The sequence below is a fragment of the Haliotis rufescens genome, unplaced genomic scaffold, assembly GCF_023055435.1.
Source record: "Haliotis rufescens isolate VD_foot unplaced genomic scaffold, xgHalRufe1.0.p SCAF_15, whole genome shotgun sequence".
Lineage (NCBI taxonomy): Eukaryota > Metazoa > Mollusca > Gastropoda > Lepetellida > Haliotidae > Haliotis > Haliotis rufescens.
Genome location: NW_025963835.1, coordinates 14,003,713 through 14,023,852, shown reverse-complemented (window position 1 = coordinate 14,023,852; position 20,140 = coordinate 14,003,713). Strand labels below are relative to the sequence as shown.

Sequence of the window (20,140 nt, the reverse complement as noted above, 5' to 3'; positions counted from 1 at the left end):
TTTAATGCAGCACTCAGGAATATTTCAGCTATATTAAGTAAGTCTGTAAATGATCAAGTCGACCAGACAATCCAGTGATTGATATCATGAGTATCGACCCACGAAACTGGGATACGATGACATGCATCAACCAAGTCGGCAGCCTGACCACCAAATCCTGTTGGGTCGTCTCTTACGACAAGCATGGGTTGCAGAAGACCATTCTAACCCAGATCTTCTTAGGTTAAATGTGTCATGGTACTTGCTTGGGGATCATGCTTCGTTTGCTGGCCAAACTCCATGATGATAACTGAAATATGCTGAAATTTCACTCACTATATATTTGTCAATGTTCAGACTTTCATTGCCGTTCAAAAGTTCAGGGCTCAGATGGTAACAATAGATCCCAAAGGTTTCTTACCTGTGTAGACAATTTTTATCTTAATATTTACAGTTTGGGATTTCACAAAACAATACTTTCAAGTGAATAACATAACCGCCCCTAACGTATATATAAGCCTCATTATTGATATGTATGTAGATACCGTGATGGAACGCTCACTGATCTGCTCCTAGAGGTCAGACAGATATGGTAGTATGTATCACTGCTGGTCTAGATAATCAGGGCCAGGTGTATCTGCCGAATTTCGGACAGTTCATCAGGATGACGTGGTCGTATCTGTTGAGTGTCGGGGTCGCTGTCTGTGTATGCTTGTGTTGGGGAGAGTCCTTGCATGGGGACAGTAGTCAGGTAAGGTCTGAGGCCAGGTCATATCACAACTTTCATGCATGGTTGTACTACATCATGTAGCTGTGAGTTGGGTTTAACGCTGCTGTGAAGTGTTTTAGTTAATTCACCGGGTGTCAGCTTGGGGGAGGAGATAGGTCTGTGGTCAAGTGGTTGAGCGTCTGTTCGGAGAGTGGAAGGTCTGGGTTTGATTCCCGGCCACGTCATACCAAAAGACATTAAAAGATGGTACTTGTTGTTACCCAGTTCCCTGTTACTCGGCATTAAGGGGCTAAAACAAGGACTTGTTAGCTCGGAGTCAGTATACTGTGTCTGAGTGGGGTATTCATGTTAAACAGTGGCATGGTATCTCAGTTGACTTGCACTATAAAATTGTCTTTAGTCCGGACTAGCGCGCGCACACCCACACACACACACACACACACACACACACACACACACACACACAGACAAATGGTTTGCCCCATCTTCCCGAGCTAAGGGTGGCCTATATGAAAGGAGAAACTAGGTTTTGATATAACCTAGTGGACACTCTTGCAATCGGAAGATGTAGTCACATGTGCCCCACAAGACCTTACCATTTTGCGATATCAGTACGTTCCCGATCTTGGACTGCGATAACAGCTCTATGTATGGTTGGAGTATGTTTGGGAAGTTAAAGCTTTACTGAACAAAACGGTCGTAATTGTATCAGAAATGAATTGTGGGGCATGATGCAATGACTAGCGAACGCATTAACCTCACCGCCCTAGGTGTATAAAACTGTATGTTTAGTCCATGTGCAGTCAATATTTCAAGTTAACACTAAGTTATATCCCTTGGTTCTTTGAACTAAAAAGTATTCCTCGTGACCTGTGCGTAGGTCGCGCTAAGGTGATCATTACCTTCATACTTTAACATGCACTTATACGACAGCGGTAGAGCTAAGGCTGTTTCGTACAACGGCACCCTGGTCAATAATGACTGCAGTGCAGCACCTTGATCAAGTTTAAACGAAATCAGCCTTGATTCGCATGGTGTCAAATACATTGTTTTATTACTTTTCGTTCGTCAAAAGAGCTACCATGTATGAAAGAAATTAGGAAAAACTGGAAAAATTATCGCCCTTTTTGTTACCTTTTTTATGTTCAAAAATATTTGAGAAAATAACGTATTTATTTCCAAAAAAACATAATCGAGGATGATGAAGAACCGTCCGTCATTATACGGTTATTTCTACTGACAACAACCGGGTTAGAATAGGTCTTCGGCAACCCACGCTTGCCGTCATCTTCCCGAGGCAAGAGAGTTAACTGACTATAAAAGTCCAGTATCCACCTTTGCCGAACTAGGCTGGAATTCCTGGGCTCGATCGTAGCGCCGCCAGTGGCTATGATGAGTAATGTCCCTTCTGAGCTTCTCCCATGGACCAATCAGATTCCATCACTTGCATCTGTTTTAAACAAAATGGCGCCGCCCAGAGAAGACGATCTGATCGATAATCAAGATCTATGTTGTTATAAAACGGGTCTTACTACGCGAAGTGCATCAAATCACGCGAGCACCTTGATTAGAAACATGAAAAGGTTTGAAAAATATCTGTTGACAATGAGTAGGCGGTGCACATGCTTTGCAAATCCTGCAATATGACCGAAATCTGCACGACAGTTTACGAACCGGATTTCGATTTTGTTGCGAGATTTTGATTGGACTATGCATAGACTCGATAGCCCAGACAAAATGTAACTCCATAATACCAGCCTAGCTCGGCAAGGGTGGAACTGGACTTTAAAGTCAGTTAACTCTCTTGCCTCGGGAAGATGGCGACTATGCTTGCCCATTCGTGACCAACTCGTGTTATTCCGGGACAAGTCGAATAGCGACTCGTGCCCCTCTCGTGGCCATTTTTGCGACCGGGTTCCGTCTTAGCGCAAACGGGCATAACTAAAACAATTGTCAATTCGTTGCGTAATGGTTCACATATATTTCCCCATATATTATATATATTTCAGATGCCTTTTAAAGCACATCGGGACGTGCGGAATTATACAATATGATTGAACACATTTAACTGTGTCTTTGGTATATTTTTAGATGCAAGACATATGTAAAATCAAAAATTATTTCTGAGGGATTCTTTGACGAAGTACTTGAAATCATACGCGCACTCTGATTGGTTTGTCGTATTTTCGCACATAACATTCATCGAGAGGGGGACGAGTCTTCTTGCAGGTTACGGAAAGGGGCGAGTGCTGACGAATGTATGCTTGCCGTACGAGGCGACTAACGGGATCGGGTGGTCAGGCTCGCTGATGTGGTTGATGCATGTCAACGTATCCAAATTGTGTAGATCGATGCTCAGTCAGTGGATTGTCTGGCCCAGACTCGATAATTTACAGACAGCTGGAATATTGCTAAGTGCGTCGTTAAAGAACAAACAAACAAATCTACTGACAACAACAACACAATATTGCAGCATGTCCACATGCTATGCCACACCCATGGCGCCGGGTTATTGCCGTGGCTAAAGGATCAGTGTGTGTTCCAATATCTTTGTCAGCTTTCGGAGGGGCACACACCTCAAGCTGCCTGCCAAGCGGCAGTGGATGCCTGGAACTGGATAAACGCTGAATTAGCCGTGGCATCCAAATCGGGCGTTATGTCGGTGCTCACATTATCGATCACAAGTTTACCTGCTCAATACTATTATGTGCCCTATAATTCGTCCGTGTATAGATGTCAGTGAGCAATATTACCGCTAAAATGATGAATCTAGTGGTATTGTTGGCGTGGTGTTGTCGGGGCGCTGTTGTTGGGGTGGCGTGGCATTGTTGGCGTGGTGTTGTCGGGGCGCTGTTGTTGGGGTGGCGTGGTATTGTTGGGGTGGTGTTGTCGGGGTGCTGTTGTTGTGGTGGCGTGTTATTGTTGGGGTGCTGTTGTTGGGGTGGCGTGCTATTGTTGGGGTGTTGTTGTCGGGGCGCTGTTGTAGGGGTGGCGTGGTATTGTTGGGGTGGTGATGTCGGGGCGCTGTTGTTGGGATGGCGTGGTATTGTTGGGGTGGTGTTGTTGGGGCGCTGTTGTGGTGGCGTGGTATTGTTGGGGTGGTGTTGCTTGGGCGCTGTTGTTGTGGTGGCGTGGTATTGTTGGGGTGTTGTTGTCGGGGCGCTGTTGTAGGGGTGGCGTGGTATTGTTGGGGTGGTGATGTCGGGGCGCTGTTGTTGGGATGGCGTGGTATTGTTGGGGTGGTGTTGTTGGGGCGCTGTTGTGGTGGCGTGGTATTGTTGGGGTGGTGTTGCTGGGGCGCTGTTGTTGTGGTGGCGTGGTATTGTTGGGGTGGTGTTGTCGGGGTGTTGTTGTTGTGGTGGCGTGTTATTGTCGGGGCGCTGTTGTAGGGTTGGCGTGGTATTGTTGGGGTGTTGTTATCGGGGTGCTGTTGTTGGGGTGGCGTGTTATTGTCGGGGCGCTGTTGTAGGTGTGGCGTGGTATTGTTGGGGTGGTGTTGTCTGGGTGCTGTTGTCGGGTTGGCGTGGTATTGTTGTGGTGGTGTTGTCGGGGCGCTGTTATTGGGATGGCGTGGTATTGTTGGGGTGGTGTTGTCGGGGCGCTGTTATTTGGATGGCGTGGTATTGTTGGGGTGGTGTTGTCGGGGTGGTGTTGTTGGGATGGCTTGGCATTGTTGGGGTGTTGTGTGCGTGGTATTGTTGGGGTGGTGTCGCCGGGGTACTGTTGTAGGGGTGGCGTGGTATTGTTGGGGTGTTGTGTGCGTGGTATTGTTGGGGTGGTGTCGTCGGGGCGCTGTTGTCGGGGTGGCGTGGTATTGTTGTGGTGGTGTCGTCGGGGTGCTGTTGTAGGGGTGGCGTGGTATTGTTGGGGTGGTGTTGTCAGGGTGTTGTTGTTGGGGAGGCGTGGTAGTGTTGGGTATTATTGCTGGGGTGTTATTGTTGGAGTGGTGGACTCACTCACTCACTATGATACGCCCACACTACGTTATCTCTACCCATCTGTTTCCACCCAGTACCCACCCCGGGAGCTTCTCGACAGGCTAGCGTCAAAGGTGACACCAGGTGTTCATCCGTTTGATGAAGACAACGATGGCGTCAACAGGAACATCGTGTGCGACATGTGCGAGGTCTACGTCACCTTCATACAGCTCTGGTTCCAGAAGGGCAAGACCCAGGACGAAATCGTGACCCTCGCCACCCATCTCTGCATCGACCTGAAGTCTGCGTCAGACAGAATCTGCAGACTCGCCACTCGGGAGTTCAAGGTAATGTGTTGTACCTTGGTATATATGAGATGTCACCTGACAGGTGCCGGTATCCACTCGAGGTCCGGTGTAGGGCACTGGACCAAACACTGTCACTGCTGATTACTTTAACAAACGTGTGCCTGAACTGCAATGTAACAACAGCAGATAATGACTACGTCTACAAAACTAGTACTGCTACTACTACCACTACATCTACAGTACTTTAACTACTACTACTACCACTACTACTACTACCACTACTACTACTACTACTACTACTACTACTACTACTACTACCACAACCGCTACTTCTACTACTACCACTATATCTACAGTACTTTAACTACTACTACTACCACTACCACTACTACTACTACTACTACTACTACTACTACTACTACTACCACAACCGCTACTTCTACAAATACCACTTTATCTACACTACTACTGCTACTTGTCCTGCTACTACTACTACTACTGCTACTGCTACTACTACAACTATATCTACAGTACTTCTACTACTACTACTACTACTACCACCGCAACTACTACTACTACTACTACTACTACTGCTACTGCTACTATTACTACTACTTCTGCTACTACAACTACTGCTACTACTATTACTACTACTACTACTACTACTACTACTACTACTACTACTATACTACTACCACGACTACTACTACTACTACAACTTTTACCACTACTACCACTGCTATTACTACTACCACTACTTCTACAACTACTACCACTATATCTACACTACTACACTTCTACTACTACTACTACTACTACTACTACCACTACTACTACTACTACTACAACCACTACTACTACTACTTCCACTACTTCTATATCTACACTACTACTGCTACTGCTACTTGTCCTGCTACTACTACTACTACTATTACTGCTACTGCTACTGCTACTACTACAACTATATCTACAGTACTTCTACTACTACTACTACTACTACTACCACCGCAACTACTACTACTACTACTACTACTGCTACTATTACTACTTCTGCTACTACCACTACTGCTACTACTACCACGACTACTACTACTACTACTACTATTACTACTACTACTATACTACTACCACGACTACTACTACTACAACTACTATTACTACTACTACTACTACTACTACTACTATACTACTGCCACGACTACTACTACTACCACTACATCTACACTACTACACTTCTACTACTACTACTACGACCACTACTACTACTACAACCACTACTACTACTACTACTTCCACTACTACTATTACTACATTCTGTTACTACCACTACTGCTACTACTACGACTACTACTACTTTTACAACTGCTACAACAACTACTACCAAATGGAAGATACATATATAACGCCCTAGTCAATATTAATCATAGATCGGTAAACGCTGATGTTTGCTCAGTGACGATGCAAGTGATGTATCTATGCAGGATGAGGTGCTGGGTGTGGTGGGCCAGCTTGCACTGTCGCCGACAGAGGTGTGCGGCATCATCATGGGACCCTCCTGCGACATCCCCTACAACCCCGACCAGTGGTGGAACGTCTCCCTGCCCTCAACACCTAAACCCCCAGTAGTACCTCCACGACCACCCGCTGTAAGTTATAGCACGCTCAATACAATCAGATCGTCCCCCAGTACAATACTTTCTATAAATCGTTTGTCAGATCTGTACGCAGAGACCTTTCGTTTCTGATATCTGGTTTTAATAAAAATGTAATTAATATGGGACTCTTGGGTCTACAATCCCATAATACCAACCTGACCGCCATCTCTCAGCGGGGATAAGATATACAGATAAAGCAACTTGTTATCTGATGATTAAGAGATGATTATGAGTGAGTGAGTGAGTTTGGTTTAACGCCGCTTTTAACAGTATTCCAGTTATATCACGGCGTGTCAGCTTAATGTGGGAGGAAAGCCCAAAGTGATGCAGGTCTCAGACGTTTACCACTTCGGTGAAACCCACGGGCACGGGTATGGTGCTGACAAACCTAGAAACATATTCGGGGAGAACCGGGATTCGAACCCACAATCATAGGTTTCTAGCGTGCCCAAGGGTCGCAACTCTGCACAGCGATTCGCGGCGCCTTAGACGACTGGGCCACCCGTGGCCCCAAAAGAGGATTATGAAGCACTCGTTACACTAAATCACAATTTAATTTTCTTGCATGTCTGGTTAACTGAAGTTTACTATGTCAAACAATAAGACACACGACATATATTCCTGACATATGTGTAATATCAGGGTGTTTCTCCAGCCATCTCCCCCACGTGTAATATCAGGATGTTTCTTCATCCATCCCCCCCACGTGTAATATCAGGGTGTTTCTTCATCCATCTCCCCCACGTGTAATATCAGGATGTTTCTTCATCCATCCCCCCCACGCGTAATATCAGGGTGTTTCTTCATCCATCCCCCCCACGTGTAATATCAGGGTGTTTCTTCATCCATCTCCCCCACGTGTAATATCAGGGTGTTTCTTCATCCATCTCCCCCACGTGAAATATAAGGGTGTTTCTTCATCCATCTCCCCCACGTGTCATATCAGGGTGTTTCTTCATCCATCTCCCCCACGTGTAATATCAGGGTGTTTCTCCAGCCGTCTCCTCCACGTGTAATATCAGGGTGTTTCTTCATCCATCTCCCCCACGTGTCATATCAGGGTGTTTCTTCATCCATCTCCCCCACGTGTAATACCAGGGTGTTTCTCCAGCCGTCTCCTCCACGTGTCATACCAGTGTGTTTCCTCCGCAGCCATCTTCTCCCAAGTTGAGGATGCTCCACCTGACCGACATCCACATCGACCTCATGTACGAGGTGGGCTCCAACACCGACTGCGGGGAGCCCGTCTGCTGCCGCTCCAACGACGGCAAGCCAGGTACATACAGCCCATCCTCGACATCTTCCCGAGGCAAGCGTGTCCACTAGGCTATATCAAAGTCTAGTTTCTACCCTTGCCACATCAAGGCTACTTTCTTGGCTCGACCCTCGTGTAGATCATGAGTTGTGCCCCTTGTAATGAAAACGCAATATCCAATCAGATTGGTGTTATCTCGTATAGCTTTACAAAGATGACGACTACGTTGGTCGACGACCTTGTTGATCAGATGTCGAAAACATTCGCGATTTCACCACTGTCACGAAAAAACATAGGCAATCGTTTGGGGGTTTAAAAGATGAAAAAGACACCGATCGATCTACGCATTTACGATACGCTGACATGCATCAACCAAGTCAGCGAGCCTGACCACCCGATCCCGTTAGTCTTATGACAAGCATGTCAGGCTCGCTGACTTGGTTGATGCATGTCAGCGTATCGTAAATGCGTAGATCGATGCTCATGATGTCAGTCACTGGACAGTCTGGTCCAGACTTGATTATTTACAGACCGCCGTCATATAGCCGACGAGCACTGGTTGCTGAAGACCTATTCTCTACCCTGATCATCTGTGTAAATGAGATACTTGTGTGATCAGAGTCACGTGTGGCCCGTACCGCTATTCTCTGTGTGAGGGCAGTTTATCATGGGTAGAAATCCTTGAAGTAAGACAAGTTCTATGGAGGAACAACTTCTTTACTACACTTGCTTGATAAAGGTGTTAGGATCTACACCGAAACATCGTTGTAATTGCAATAAAGAAGTTGTTCATCCATAGAACTTGTCTTACTTCATCACAACTTCTAAATGCCACTTAAAGAAGTTAGAAACCCTTGATCAGTCCTGATAATGACCTTGTGTCTGTCAACACCATATCCGTGAGGACCACCTCTGTGGTCAATTGGGGACAGGCGTGGCATCTAAGGGACACGCCAGAAACCTATGGTGGTGGGTTCGAGTCCCGGTTCGCCCCCAGTATGTTTTTAGGTTTGTCCGCACCATACCCGTGGTCGTGCGTCAAGGAGGTCCCAGACTCGTGGGTTTCACCGAAGTGGTAAGCGTCTGAGACCTGCACCACTTCGGGCTTTCCTCCCACATTAAGCTGACACGCTGTGATATAACTGTAATACTGTTAAAAGGCGTTAAATCTAACTCACTTACTCACTCACTCGCTCACTCACTGTGGTCTAGTGGATAGAGACCCGGAGAGCGGAAGGTCGGTCGTTCAATCCCCGGCCGCGTTTTAAGTCGTTAAAAGATGGTAATTGTTATCCTGCAAGGCGCTCGGTATCGAGGGGATGAAACAAGGTTGTTTCGGAGTCAGCATACCTGAGTGGGCTAGAACTGTAAATGCAGCATTAGTCCGGACTAGTAAAACTGCATGCATGCACACACGTGCATTCACACGCACACACACGCGTACAAACACACACTCTTCGCTATATATGTGCAATAATCTTGAACGTGAGGTTTCACCTAATCTCAAATATCAGTGCGCGTGTAAAACATTATTACGACACTACGTCACTTCGAACTTTCCCCTACTACAAGCTGACACAACTGAAGTAGTGTTCAAAGCAGCGTCACTCCCTCCCTCACTCACTTGTGTATTTACAGCCCCGGGGGTGTCGGGCGCCGGCAGGTGGGGAGACTACAGAGAGTGTGACGTCTCCATGAGCCTCGTCAACACCCTCTTCCAACATCTCGCCACCATAAATGACCAGGTATATGCAGTCGTTATACTCGATCAGGGTAATAATGTGTATCGCATGAGCCCTGAACATGATTATACCTCATATCCATAACATGCCAGGTACATTCACTTGCGGGGCGGAGGCGTAGTCTAGAGGAGAAGCGTTTTCTTGTCACGCCACGCTCGGTTCTATTCCGAGCCTCAATATTGGTGTCCTCTGCCTTGATATTGCTAAAATATTGATAAAGGTGATATTAAACTGAAATAATTCCAGTTAACAGATGATATAATTGCGGTTACCATATCCCTTATCCGTTCCTCGTTTCATATCATTTTTTTTTTATTCCTGTTGGTCTATATTGTCATTCCAGTTGGTCTGTACTATCATTCCAGTTGGTCTATACTATCATTCCAGTTCGTCTGTACTACCATTCCAGTTGGTCTGTACTATCATTCCAGTTCATCTATACTATCATTCCAGTTTGTCTATACTATCATTCCAGTTTGTCTTATGGACTATTGCAGTTTGATTTTATGTCTATTCCATTTGAGATATATGACGTTACATTTTACCACATTTACAGCTCGACTATGCAATCATTCTATTTTGCTTATTCGGGTGCACTTTGTTACCATTCTAGTTCGACTGATCTAATTCCATTTCAACTTTATGACAATTCCAGTTCCATTTTGTTCTCATTCCAGTTTGAGTTTATCACCATACCAGTTTTACTGCTCTGGGACAAGTTCAACTTTATGACAATTCCAGTTCGACTATATGCCCTCATTCCAGTTTGAATTCATGACAATTCCAGTTGGACTATGCTCTCATTCCAGTTTGAGTTCATGACAATTCCAGTTCGACAATGTTCACATTCCAGTTTGACTTTGTTATCTTCACTGGAGATATCCCGGCGCATGATGTTTGGAACCAGACGCGCAGCCAACAGATCGCCGCCACACGGAGACTGACGAAGTTGTTCCTCCAGCACCTGCCGGGCAAACAGGTGTACTTCTGTGTCGGCAACCATGAGAGCGCACCTGTCAACAGGTACAGTAGCACCAGCATGCATGTACTCAATATTAGACCCGATGGCACTAGACCGATAATTACCACGCTACCAGAACTATATATCACTAATATCCATACTTACGTAAAACATAAGGTAGAACATAGCTTTAGTGTCTTTGGACCACCGGGCGAATGCTGATGTGTTCGGTGTAACCCGGTTTGAAAAATTACTCATTTTCATATAATTTTTTGACTGCGTGTTTATTTAAGGAGAACGAAAACGCAAAGCGATGTAGGTATTGTTTTCTTATCCATATTTGGAGCACGTGTGGCCCAGTGTTTCTTTGTTTGTTGTTTAACGCCGCAGTATTCCAGTTAAATGACGGCGGTCTGTAAATAATCAAGGGACAATCAGGTGATTGATATCATGAGCATCGGTCCACGCATTGGGATACGATGACATGCATCAACCAAGTCAGCGAGCCTGACCACCCGATCCCGTTAGTCGCCTCTTACGACAATGATGGGTTTGCTGAATACCTATTCTACCCCGGATCTTCGCGGATCGGGGTGGCCCAGTCGTCTTATTCTGTGTGCATCATATGATCGTGGTTTCGAATCCACGATTCGCTTTGATTATGATCTTCGTTTTGTCAGCACCTTACCCGTGCTCAAGGGTTTCACCTAAGTAGTGAATATCTAAGATTTTCCAGCATCACTCCGGGTCCCCCCACCCCCCACCCCCAATGAAACAGACACGCCATCATATATCTGAATCACCATTCAAAGCGGCGTTAAACCCAAGTCACTCACTCACCCATATCGATTCCCCGGCCCTTCATCAAGCAGATATGTTTCAGTTTCCCTCCACCGGAAGTGACGGGCAACAACTCCATCTCCTGGCTGTACACAGTGTTGGCGGAGTCGTGGGGTACGTGGCTCCCAGAAGATGCCAGACAGACAATTCTCAAGTGAGTCTCAAACACCCGAACCAGATTCAACAAACTGGCCCACTTGGCTCATTCTGTTAGCAACATATAAGTCGGGCCTTGGTATTGCATGATTTCTCTAAAAAAGACATTGAAACACTTATATAAGGGCCACGATTGCCGCCAGATTGTAAAATGTAACATGATAGTCACATGAATTAGTGAAACTAGTAAATCTTGGTATCTGATAACGAGGGTCAGTTGCTGAGGTATTTTGTATCCTTACTTGCTTCCAGTGACAGTTCAGGTTTTAAATCAACGGACAATGCGTGAAGGCAACTGCTCTTAATTTATTCATCCTTATGAATTTTAGGTCATCGGTTATATTTCTGGCTCATTCGTCTAAAGCGCTGCAATACACTGTATATATAGTAATCTCTGTATATTGCAACAAAAATCAACCATCAGGATGAATTACGATTTTCACGTATTTATGATATATCAGTGGATACAACATTTGTTTACTAGTTCATATTTCGGGAGGGCACCGCAATCGCTACGCAGAGTTGCATCGCTTATATGACCCCGGTTCCTACTATCATTGGATCCAATCCCATATTCACCTTGTGAATTCACAAAAGTGCTAAACGTGTAAGACCTGAAACGTTAACGTTCTCACGTTAAACACGGCGTAGTCTAACTGGAATATTGTTCAGGCGAGTAACTGTAATCAAGAGACACATTCATCCGGTGTAGGAATTAGATTGTAAATTCCTAAACCTGACCGACATTGTCGATGGCCGATGTAACCTCCGCCTTGTGTTGTGGGAAGTCTGGGGGTATACTCACAATGATTGTCTATTACCGATACCAATCTAATTGAAATCTGATCTAAGTTCTCGCTACCGCTAAACAAAGATCCGACCTTTGACGGACTAACGAAAAGACTAACCGGATGTCGATATTAGCCAATCAGAAAGCAGCTTTCTCGAACTGTTTCAAACTGGCGACTTCAATTCCTTACTACGCTTTGAAAACTATCGATTCAAAATTTGAAAACGTGCTATATGAATTCTGTTCCGTTTCAAACTATTATCCCATTGAAGCGAGAGATAGACGAACAGTCCGTAACTGTCGTTCGGAATACCCCGTATTAACCTTTTCAAGGTTGCATGATTGGAAATCACATTCTGACTGTCACTTTCTGGATCTGTCAAGGGACGCTCTGATTGGTCAGACGAAAGGTCGTTCTGACGTGACCCGAAATAGGATGTCCTCAGATGTTTGTTAAGCGGTAGCGGGAACTAAGATCTGATTATAATGAGATTGTTACCGATATATGCGCATGGCTCCGTAGGGATTCCGGGTTACAATAGGTCGACGCTGCCAACATGTATGCTGATCGTAAGAGGCGACCAACTGAATCGGGTGGTCATGCTCGTGTCCTCGTCCCTCACGGCGTAGATCGTTACACACAATATCGATCACTGGATTGTCTGATCCAGACACGATTATTCATAGGTCTCCGTCATATAGCTGGAATATTGCTAAATGTTGCATTAAAGAGCAAACAAACAAGCTAACATAATACACCATTTGTTTCATAATACATCGTGGCAATCTAGTGAGTGAGTGAGTATGGTTTAACGCCGCTTTTAGCAATATTCCAGCAATATCACGGCGGGGGACACCCGAAATGGGCTTCACACATTGTACCCATGTGGGGAATCGAACCCGGGTCTTCGGCGTGACGAGCTTACGCTTTAACCACCAGGCTACCCGACCGTTTTGTTTAAATTCAACTTCTGTTTTCTAGAGGCGCCTACTACAGCGTCTCCCCCTACCCCGGGTTCCGCATCGTCTCCATCAACACCAACTACTGCAACCAGGGCAACTGGTGGCTCCTTCTCAACAGGACGGACCCAGCAGATCAGCTGACATGGCTCACCCACGTGCTGCAGGAGGCGGAGGACGCCGGGGAAAAGGTTGTTCACGTGACATAACTTGACAATGCACTGGCTCTTGGAACCACACTCATTTATTCTTATAGAGTTTCTTGACCAGATAATTATCTTCGTGTAGTTATTTGCATTCATTTTGGATATTTATCAAGTCACTTAAAAATGAATTATTACCGTTAATTTTAAACATAAATATTATCAACAAATTGTCATTCTCCTAAACTGCAACAGCTTTTTTTATCGACAATATTTCCATGTTATAAGGTATAAGTATTTGATATGTGCTAAAGAGACAATGATATACTGATGCACAGTTGAATCACCTTAGCTTCACATTCGCGAGATTCTTATTTGAAGAAGAATAAGAATGTGTTAGATGTTGCATTCAGTATTTAGACTTCACATGATATCAAGTTTTGCAAACACCTTTGACGTATCTGCCTATGTTACAGTAGTTCAGATGCTTGCACAAAGTGATTTTTTGTCAAAGATTATTGTAGTTCCAATACCAAGAATGGCTTATTTGTGGATATAGATTTTAATTGCGATTTTAAATGTTTGGTCCCACGTTTTAGACGACGTTTTGATATAAATCTCCTCTTTCAGGTCTTCATTCTCACCCACATTCCCCCCGGTAAGGACAACTGTCTGAAGCCCTGGAGCTGGAACTACTACCGAATAGTCAACAGGTTACTGGTTCACCAATCAGAGCTTAGTGCTCGTTACCGCTAGACAGAAATCGGAGGACATCCCATTACAGTACTAGTTATTCGATCAACAAGAGCGCTTACGAGATCGCGAAAGTGAAAGTCCGAATGTGTTTTCTAAATGTATACACCCTCGAAAAGGTAAACACGATTCATTCCGAGCGACAGTTACTAGCTATACAACTGATCCCGTCAAAATCGTCGTCCATTTGTCGCTTCAATGGGATAAACAAAGCGAATTCGCCATTTTGAAACTTATGCTGTAAACCTCGAGAAAGCTGCATTTTGATTGGCTAATGCCGACTTCCTGTAAGCCATTTCATTAGTCAGTCAAAGTTTGCAAAAGGTCTTTCCGACGCAACCCGTAATGGGATGTCCCCAGGTCTTTGAGATGCGGTAACTATCTGATTTTAATGAAATTTGTGATTCACAACCTCGATTACGGGGACAAATAAGTCTTAGTACCCAGTGGACACTAGGAATTAAAGCGAGGACTGCTTGGTAACTATGTGTGACCTGGCTGACTGCATGTCATCGTACCGATATCAACCATGCAAACTAATCCATTTTTGAAGGCAAATAATCAATTTCTTAGAGAAAGAAACCAAATACAATATACGACACGTTTGTGTTACTATGACTAATTTCCGTTTGGGCTAGCATGTCACGTCGGAGACGTGGCTTCAGTTCAGATATGGGTACAGTATGTTCAACCACTCCGTGGTGTCCCGCCATGATGAAAGCGTTGTGAAGCCAGTCAGTGACCCATTGTGTCCATACAGGTACGAGAGCACCATCATGGCTCAGTTCTACGGACACACACACAAGGACCAGTTTGAGGTGTTCTATGATGACGTCAACTTCACTCGACCAACCAGCATCGGCTACGTCATGGGAGGCGTGACCACCCGCGGTGACATGAACCCTAGTTACAGGATTTATACCATGGACGGAAACTATAAGACAAGTTCCTGGGTGAGGTGCACGTTAATGATGACATAATTAACACAAAGCCCAGTATCTGGTTGTTTTGCAGAAGCAGGCAGGACGAACATTGATAGAATGATACCCTGTGGTACTTATTTCGCCCTGTGATAATCGGGCAAACTCCCTAAAGTATTGGTGTCGAAGCAACTGTTACAATAAGAGACTGTTTGGGACATTTTGTCACGGTATTGCTGATGTGACGTAAAATAGTAACTCACTCACTAGCTCCAATGGTATTTATCATTAAAGGAGCGAGATAATTTTTGAACATAACGAAATGTGCTTTGCCAGAGAACATTAATATGGTCTCTGGTTTTGCATATTCTAATATATGTGTGATAAAGACAATTTATTTTAACATCTTATGTCTATTAGACGTGCCAGAAACCTATGAACGTGGGTTCGAATCCGGTTGTGTAGACATATTCGTGGTTGGTGGGTTTGTTTGTTTTTTAACGCTGCACTCAGCAATATTCCAGCTGTATGGCGGCGGTCTTTAAATAATCGAGTCTGGACAGACAATCCATGAGCATTAATGTCATGAGCATCGATATACGCAATTGGGATACGATGAAGTGCATCAACCAAGTCAGCGAGCCTGATCATCTGACGTTAGTCGCCTCTTACACCAAGCATAGCCATCTCTTACGGCAAGTATAGTTGTCTGAAGACCTATTCTAACCCGGATCTTCAAGGGAACATATTTGTGGTAGTTTGTACAGTGAGCACTCTTGCCTCACACTCAGATGCATACTGCCGATATCTTCCATATGTTCACACGAGACGTAACTCATGTTTTGCGATTTGTTTTCTGATAATAAATTAAAATTCCTCGACAATGCAAAAACGGAACTTATGAATCTGGCATCACTGCAATCTAATACATATCACAAATTATGTTCTAAATAATGTAATGGCATATTTTGTAAAACTAACCATTGTTTATTTGAACAAAGGCGGTACTGGACTTTGAAACTTACTACACTGACATCGCGACTGCCAACAAAGGCGTGGCGGCACCTGTATGGCAGCTCGAGTATACAGCTAAGGTGAGCTGATATCTTCTTCCATTTGCTGGACATTTCCAGGAACTAACAATTCGTTTGTATATGGTAGTGATACAGTGATACCTCCATGATTCGACCATCTCACACATATCGAATACATTGAAATCCCATTGATCCGGACCGTATCTTTCTCTGAAATGTACGTATTAACGAGTTCTGGTTATGAGTTAATGTCACTATGTATACTGTAAGTGTTCCCAGCTGTGATCGTCCCGACAGTTTGGATTAACGGGGTCCGGATTAGCGAGGTGTCACTGTAACCTGTATTTCGAGACAATCAGTCCATAGTGGATAAGCTAATTCCGACTGGACCATGAAGATTATGGATAGTATTTGAGTTCCCGTCGGCATCGTCCGGATACACAGGGTCTGGACTAAAACAGTTTGGCTGTGTGTCATCATCCCAATGCTCCAACCATCGAACATCAATATATTGACAGTTTTCTAAACGAAATGATACACCTACTGCAAACCAGCATCCTCCTCCTCATCCTCTTCCTCCCCTCCTTCTTCTCCAACATTTTCTAGAACTACCACCCTTCTTCTTCTCCAACTACATCTACTACCACCATCACCACGACTACTACTACTACTACTACTACCACCACACACACCATCACTACTCCTGCTAATCCTACTCCTCCTACTCCATCTACTGCCGTATACCACTCTCTCTCCTCCTGTCACTTACATCTACTTACATCTTCCACTCCATCTCCTCCTTCTACTACATCTACTCCTCTTTTTCCTCCATCTCCTCCAGAGCGACTACAACATGACGGGGCTGTACCCCCGAGACTGGAGCGACCTCATCTACAGGATGAGGGATGACGACACGGTGTTCCAGAAGTTTTACAAGTACGGACCTCATACAAGTTTCGTTTAAAATTACTGCTAGACACAAGAGTGCTTCACATGTTAATCACCCCATTCTTTATCCGAGCTTCGTCCCTTATGTTCACCAGGGCTACCTCTCACAAAACGGTCAGGTAGCCTAGTGGTTAAAGCGTTAGCTCGTCACGCCGAAGACCCGGGTTCGATTCCCGACATAGGTACAATGTATGAAGCCCATTTCGGGTGTCCCCCGCCGTGATATTGCTGGAATATTGCTAAAAGCGGCTTAGCCATACTCACTCACTCACAAAGCGTACGTAGAGGGCTACTGCAACAGGTATGATTTACAGCCTCACAATAATCACAGTGCTAAGATCTCGGGCCAAGGTGATATTGTAGCGTCTAAAGAGGACCAAACGTGCATGTTCTTCGACTGTGTCGTCTGCTCATGAGATTAGGCTGGGGATACGGGATCGTTAAGCCCAGGGCGGAGTTCGAATCCGGACATTAGCATAATGTTTCAAGGCCATTCCCATCCTTATGTAGCTCTTTATTAGCCTTACTAATTTTATGGCTATTCTGAAGTAGCAGTATTATCAATGAAGATAGAACTGACGTGAATTTCAGCCTCTTTTATTCTTTCAACTATTTCGGCAAACATGCACAATACTCGTCATTTAACGTAGTCAAGTTGTCACCATAGAGTTGTTTTATCTTCCGCGTGAAGCATGTAACAGTCTTCCTTGCAGGAACGACATTAACAAGTTGTGTTTGTGTTGTAGGCTGTTTTACAAACTACGAGACAATGGCCCTTGTACTGGTGACTGCAAAACCAAGATGTTGTGCGAGCTGAAGACCGGGAGGTCACGCGACCCATCCCTCTGCAGTGACCTTTAATACCGGAAGCAGATAGTATGATACAACGAATAAATATTTTTTCGACGTTGTGCTTGTTGTTCTATTGTTTGCCCGGGACCGTCTCATGTTAAGGGAAATATGAATAAACAATAACATGATATGTATTGGAGCATCAAAGAAGATGACTATACCACTATTCAGACTATTCCATTATAAAATATATATAAAAAACGTTTTCAAACATTTTGTTCAGTTAAGACGTTATTGACCGCATCAATGGTCTAGTGGATAGAGCGTCTGCCCAGAGAGCGGAAGGTCGATGATTGATTCCCCGGCCGCGTCTTACCAAAAGACGTTAAAAGTCAGTACTTGTTGTTACCTTGCCTAGCGCTCGATATTAAGTGATAAAACAGGGACTGATCGGCACGGGGTCAGTATTATGTAGGGAGAGTGGGGTATTCATGGTAAACTGTGGTATCTCAGAGGTCTGGCGCTAGCACACGTGCATGCACGTCGCTATATAGGTGAAAAAATCTTCGACGTGACGTTACACTTGCCTTCCCAGACCTAAGAAATTATGTATGGAGTCCTTTAGTCTGCATCGCGTCATGGCGCAAGATTGGATGTCCAGTGTGGCTGCGTAAGTTGGATATAATATATAACACTTCCTGGCGGTTACAACCTGTGGTGGAGTGAGTGAATTGGGTTTGTCGAAACTATCGATTTTGTAGTTCGGTACAAGCTCATTAAAATCAGATCTAAGTTCTCGCTGCCGCTAAACAAAGATCTGAGGACGTCCAATTACGGGTCACGTCAGAACGGCCTTTCGCGAACTTTTACCGACCACTGAAACGGCTAACAAGTCGACATCAGCCAATTAGAAAGCAATTAGAAAGCAGCTTTCTCGAGCTTTACGGCACTCGTTTTATCTGGTGACTTCCATTTCAGACTACGCTTGAAAAATATGTTGACACAGTTCTCGATTAAAATTTTGAAAACTGAACAAACGATCATTCAGGAACGTCTAATATATGGTTGCGATTTATGGCAGTTCGTCCCACGTACTGTGCAACGCCTCCTCCGTTCAAATGTTTGTCCCATGGAAGCGCGAGGTAGACGATAATCAGTCGTACGGGCTGTTACTGTCGTTCGGAATACCCCGTGTTAATGTTTTCGAGGTTGCATGATTAGAAAACACATTCCGACTGTCACTTTCATGATCTGGTAAGCGACGTTTTGATTGGTCGGATGAAAGGTCGTTCTGACGTGACCCGTAATGGGATGTCCTCAGATGTTTGTTAAGCGGTAGCGGGAACTAAGATCTGATTATAATGAGATTGTAGTTGGGTACAGATGTACACTCAGGGTGTTGTTAACCTGTCCTCGATGTGTTCCACTTGGACCAGACAGTATTCCCCCTGTCGGGAATCCAGAGTGCATAGTTCCCCAGCAACCTATGTTTGTCGGGGGGGGGGGGGGGGGGGGGGGGGGGCACGGGTGGCCCAGTCGTCTAAGGCGCCGCGATTTGCTGTGCAGAGTTGCGTCCCTTGGGCACGCCAGAAACCTATGATTGATGGTTCGAATCCCGGTTCGCCCCGATAATGTTTCTAGGTTTGTCAGCACCATACCCGTGCTCGTGGGTTTCACCGAAGTGGCAAACGTCTGTGACCTGCACCACTTCGGGCTTTCCTCCCACATTAAGCTGACACGCCGTGATATAACTGGAATACTGTTAAAAGTGGCGTTAAACCCAACTCACTCACTCACTCAATATGTTTGTCGATAGAAGCGAGTCTATGGATCACGTGGTCATCCTCGTGTATAATGAAATCAATCACACGTTTGTCTTGTCTTGTCTTGACTCGATTATTTACACAGTATGTGACGTTAGCCACTTGTCCGTAACCCGAGTCAAGTAAAAAAAATCGGTTAAATTTTCGGATGAAGGTCTACACATTAGCACTAAGATCTACTGAGATATGATATCAAGGGACAAGTTCCAAGTAGACTCCGAAGCATTTGGTACAGACTGTTTCCAAGCTACTGTCATACTGCTAGAAGATGCTGACTGCGTAAACAACAAACAAACATGAAAAGGTCACTGCAGCTAAAAACGTGATCAACACTTGGTGTAAGTGGATGTGTACTGTCTGCTCGTGGAGATAAGATACACAGATATCCTACGTACAGATGTACCAAGCAGAGCCTGAGGCTAACCCTTTGTACG

At 44.8% G+C, this 20,140-nt stretch overlaps 1 protein-coding gene across 1 annotated transcript; it reads left to right on the top strand.

The window, feature by feature from the left end:
- Positions 1 to 582: 582 nt before the first annotated feature.
- On the top strand, positions 583 to 17,998 carry LOC124118071 (sphingomyelin phosphodiesterase-like). The gene is made up of 13 exons (XM_046480124.2): positions 583 to 730; positions 4,722 to 4,973; positions 6,416 to 6,580; positions 7,742 to 7,865; positions 9,483 to 9,589; positions 10,440 to 10,609; positions 11,431 to 11,541; positions 13,316 to 13,484; positions 14,067 to 14,149; positions 14,950 to 15,142; positions 16,111 to 16,203; positions 16,985 to 17,079; positions 17,838 to 17,998. The coding sequence occupies exons 1-13, from the start codon at positions 644 to 646 to the stop codon at positions 17,950 to 17,952; spliced, it is 1,764 nt and encodes a 587-aa protein (XP_046336080.2). The 5' UTR covers positions 583 to 643; the 3' UTR covers positions 17,953 to 17,998.
- The last annotated feature ends 2,142 nt before the right edge of the window (positions 17,999 to 20,140 follow it).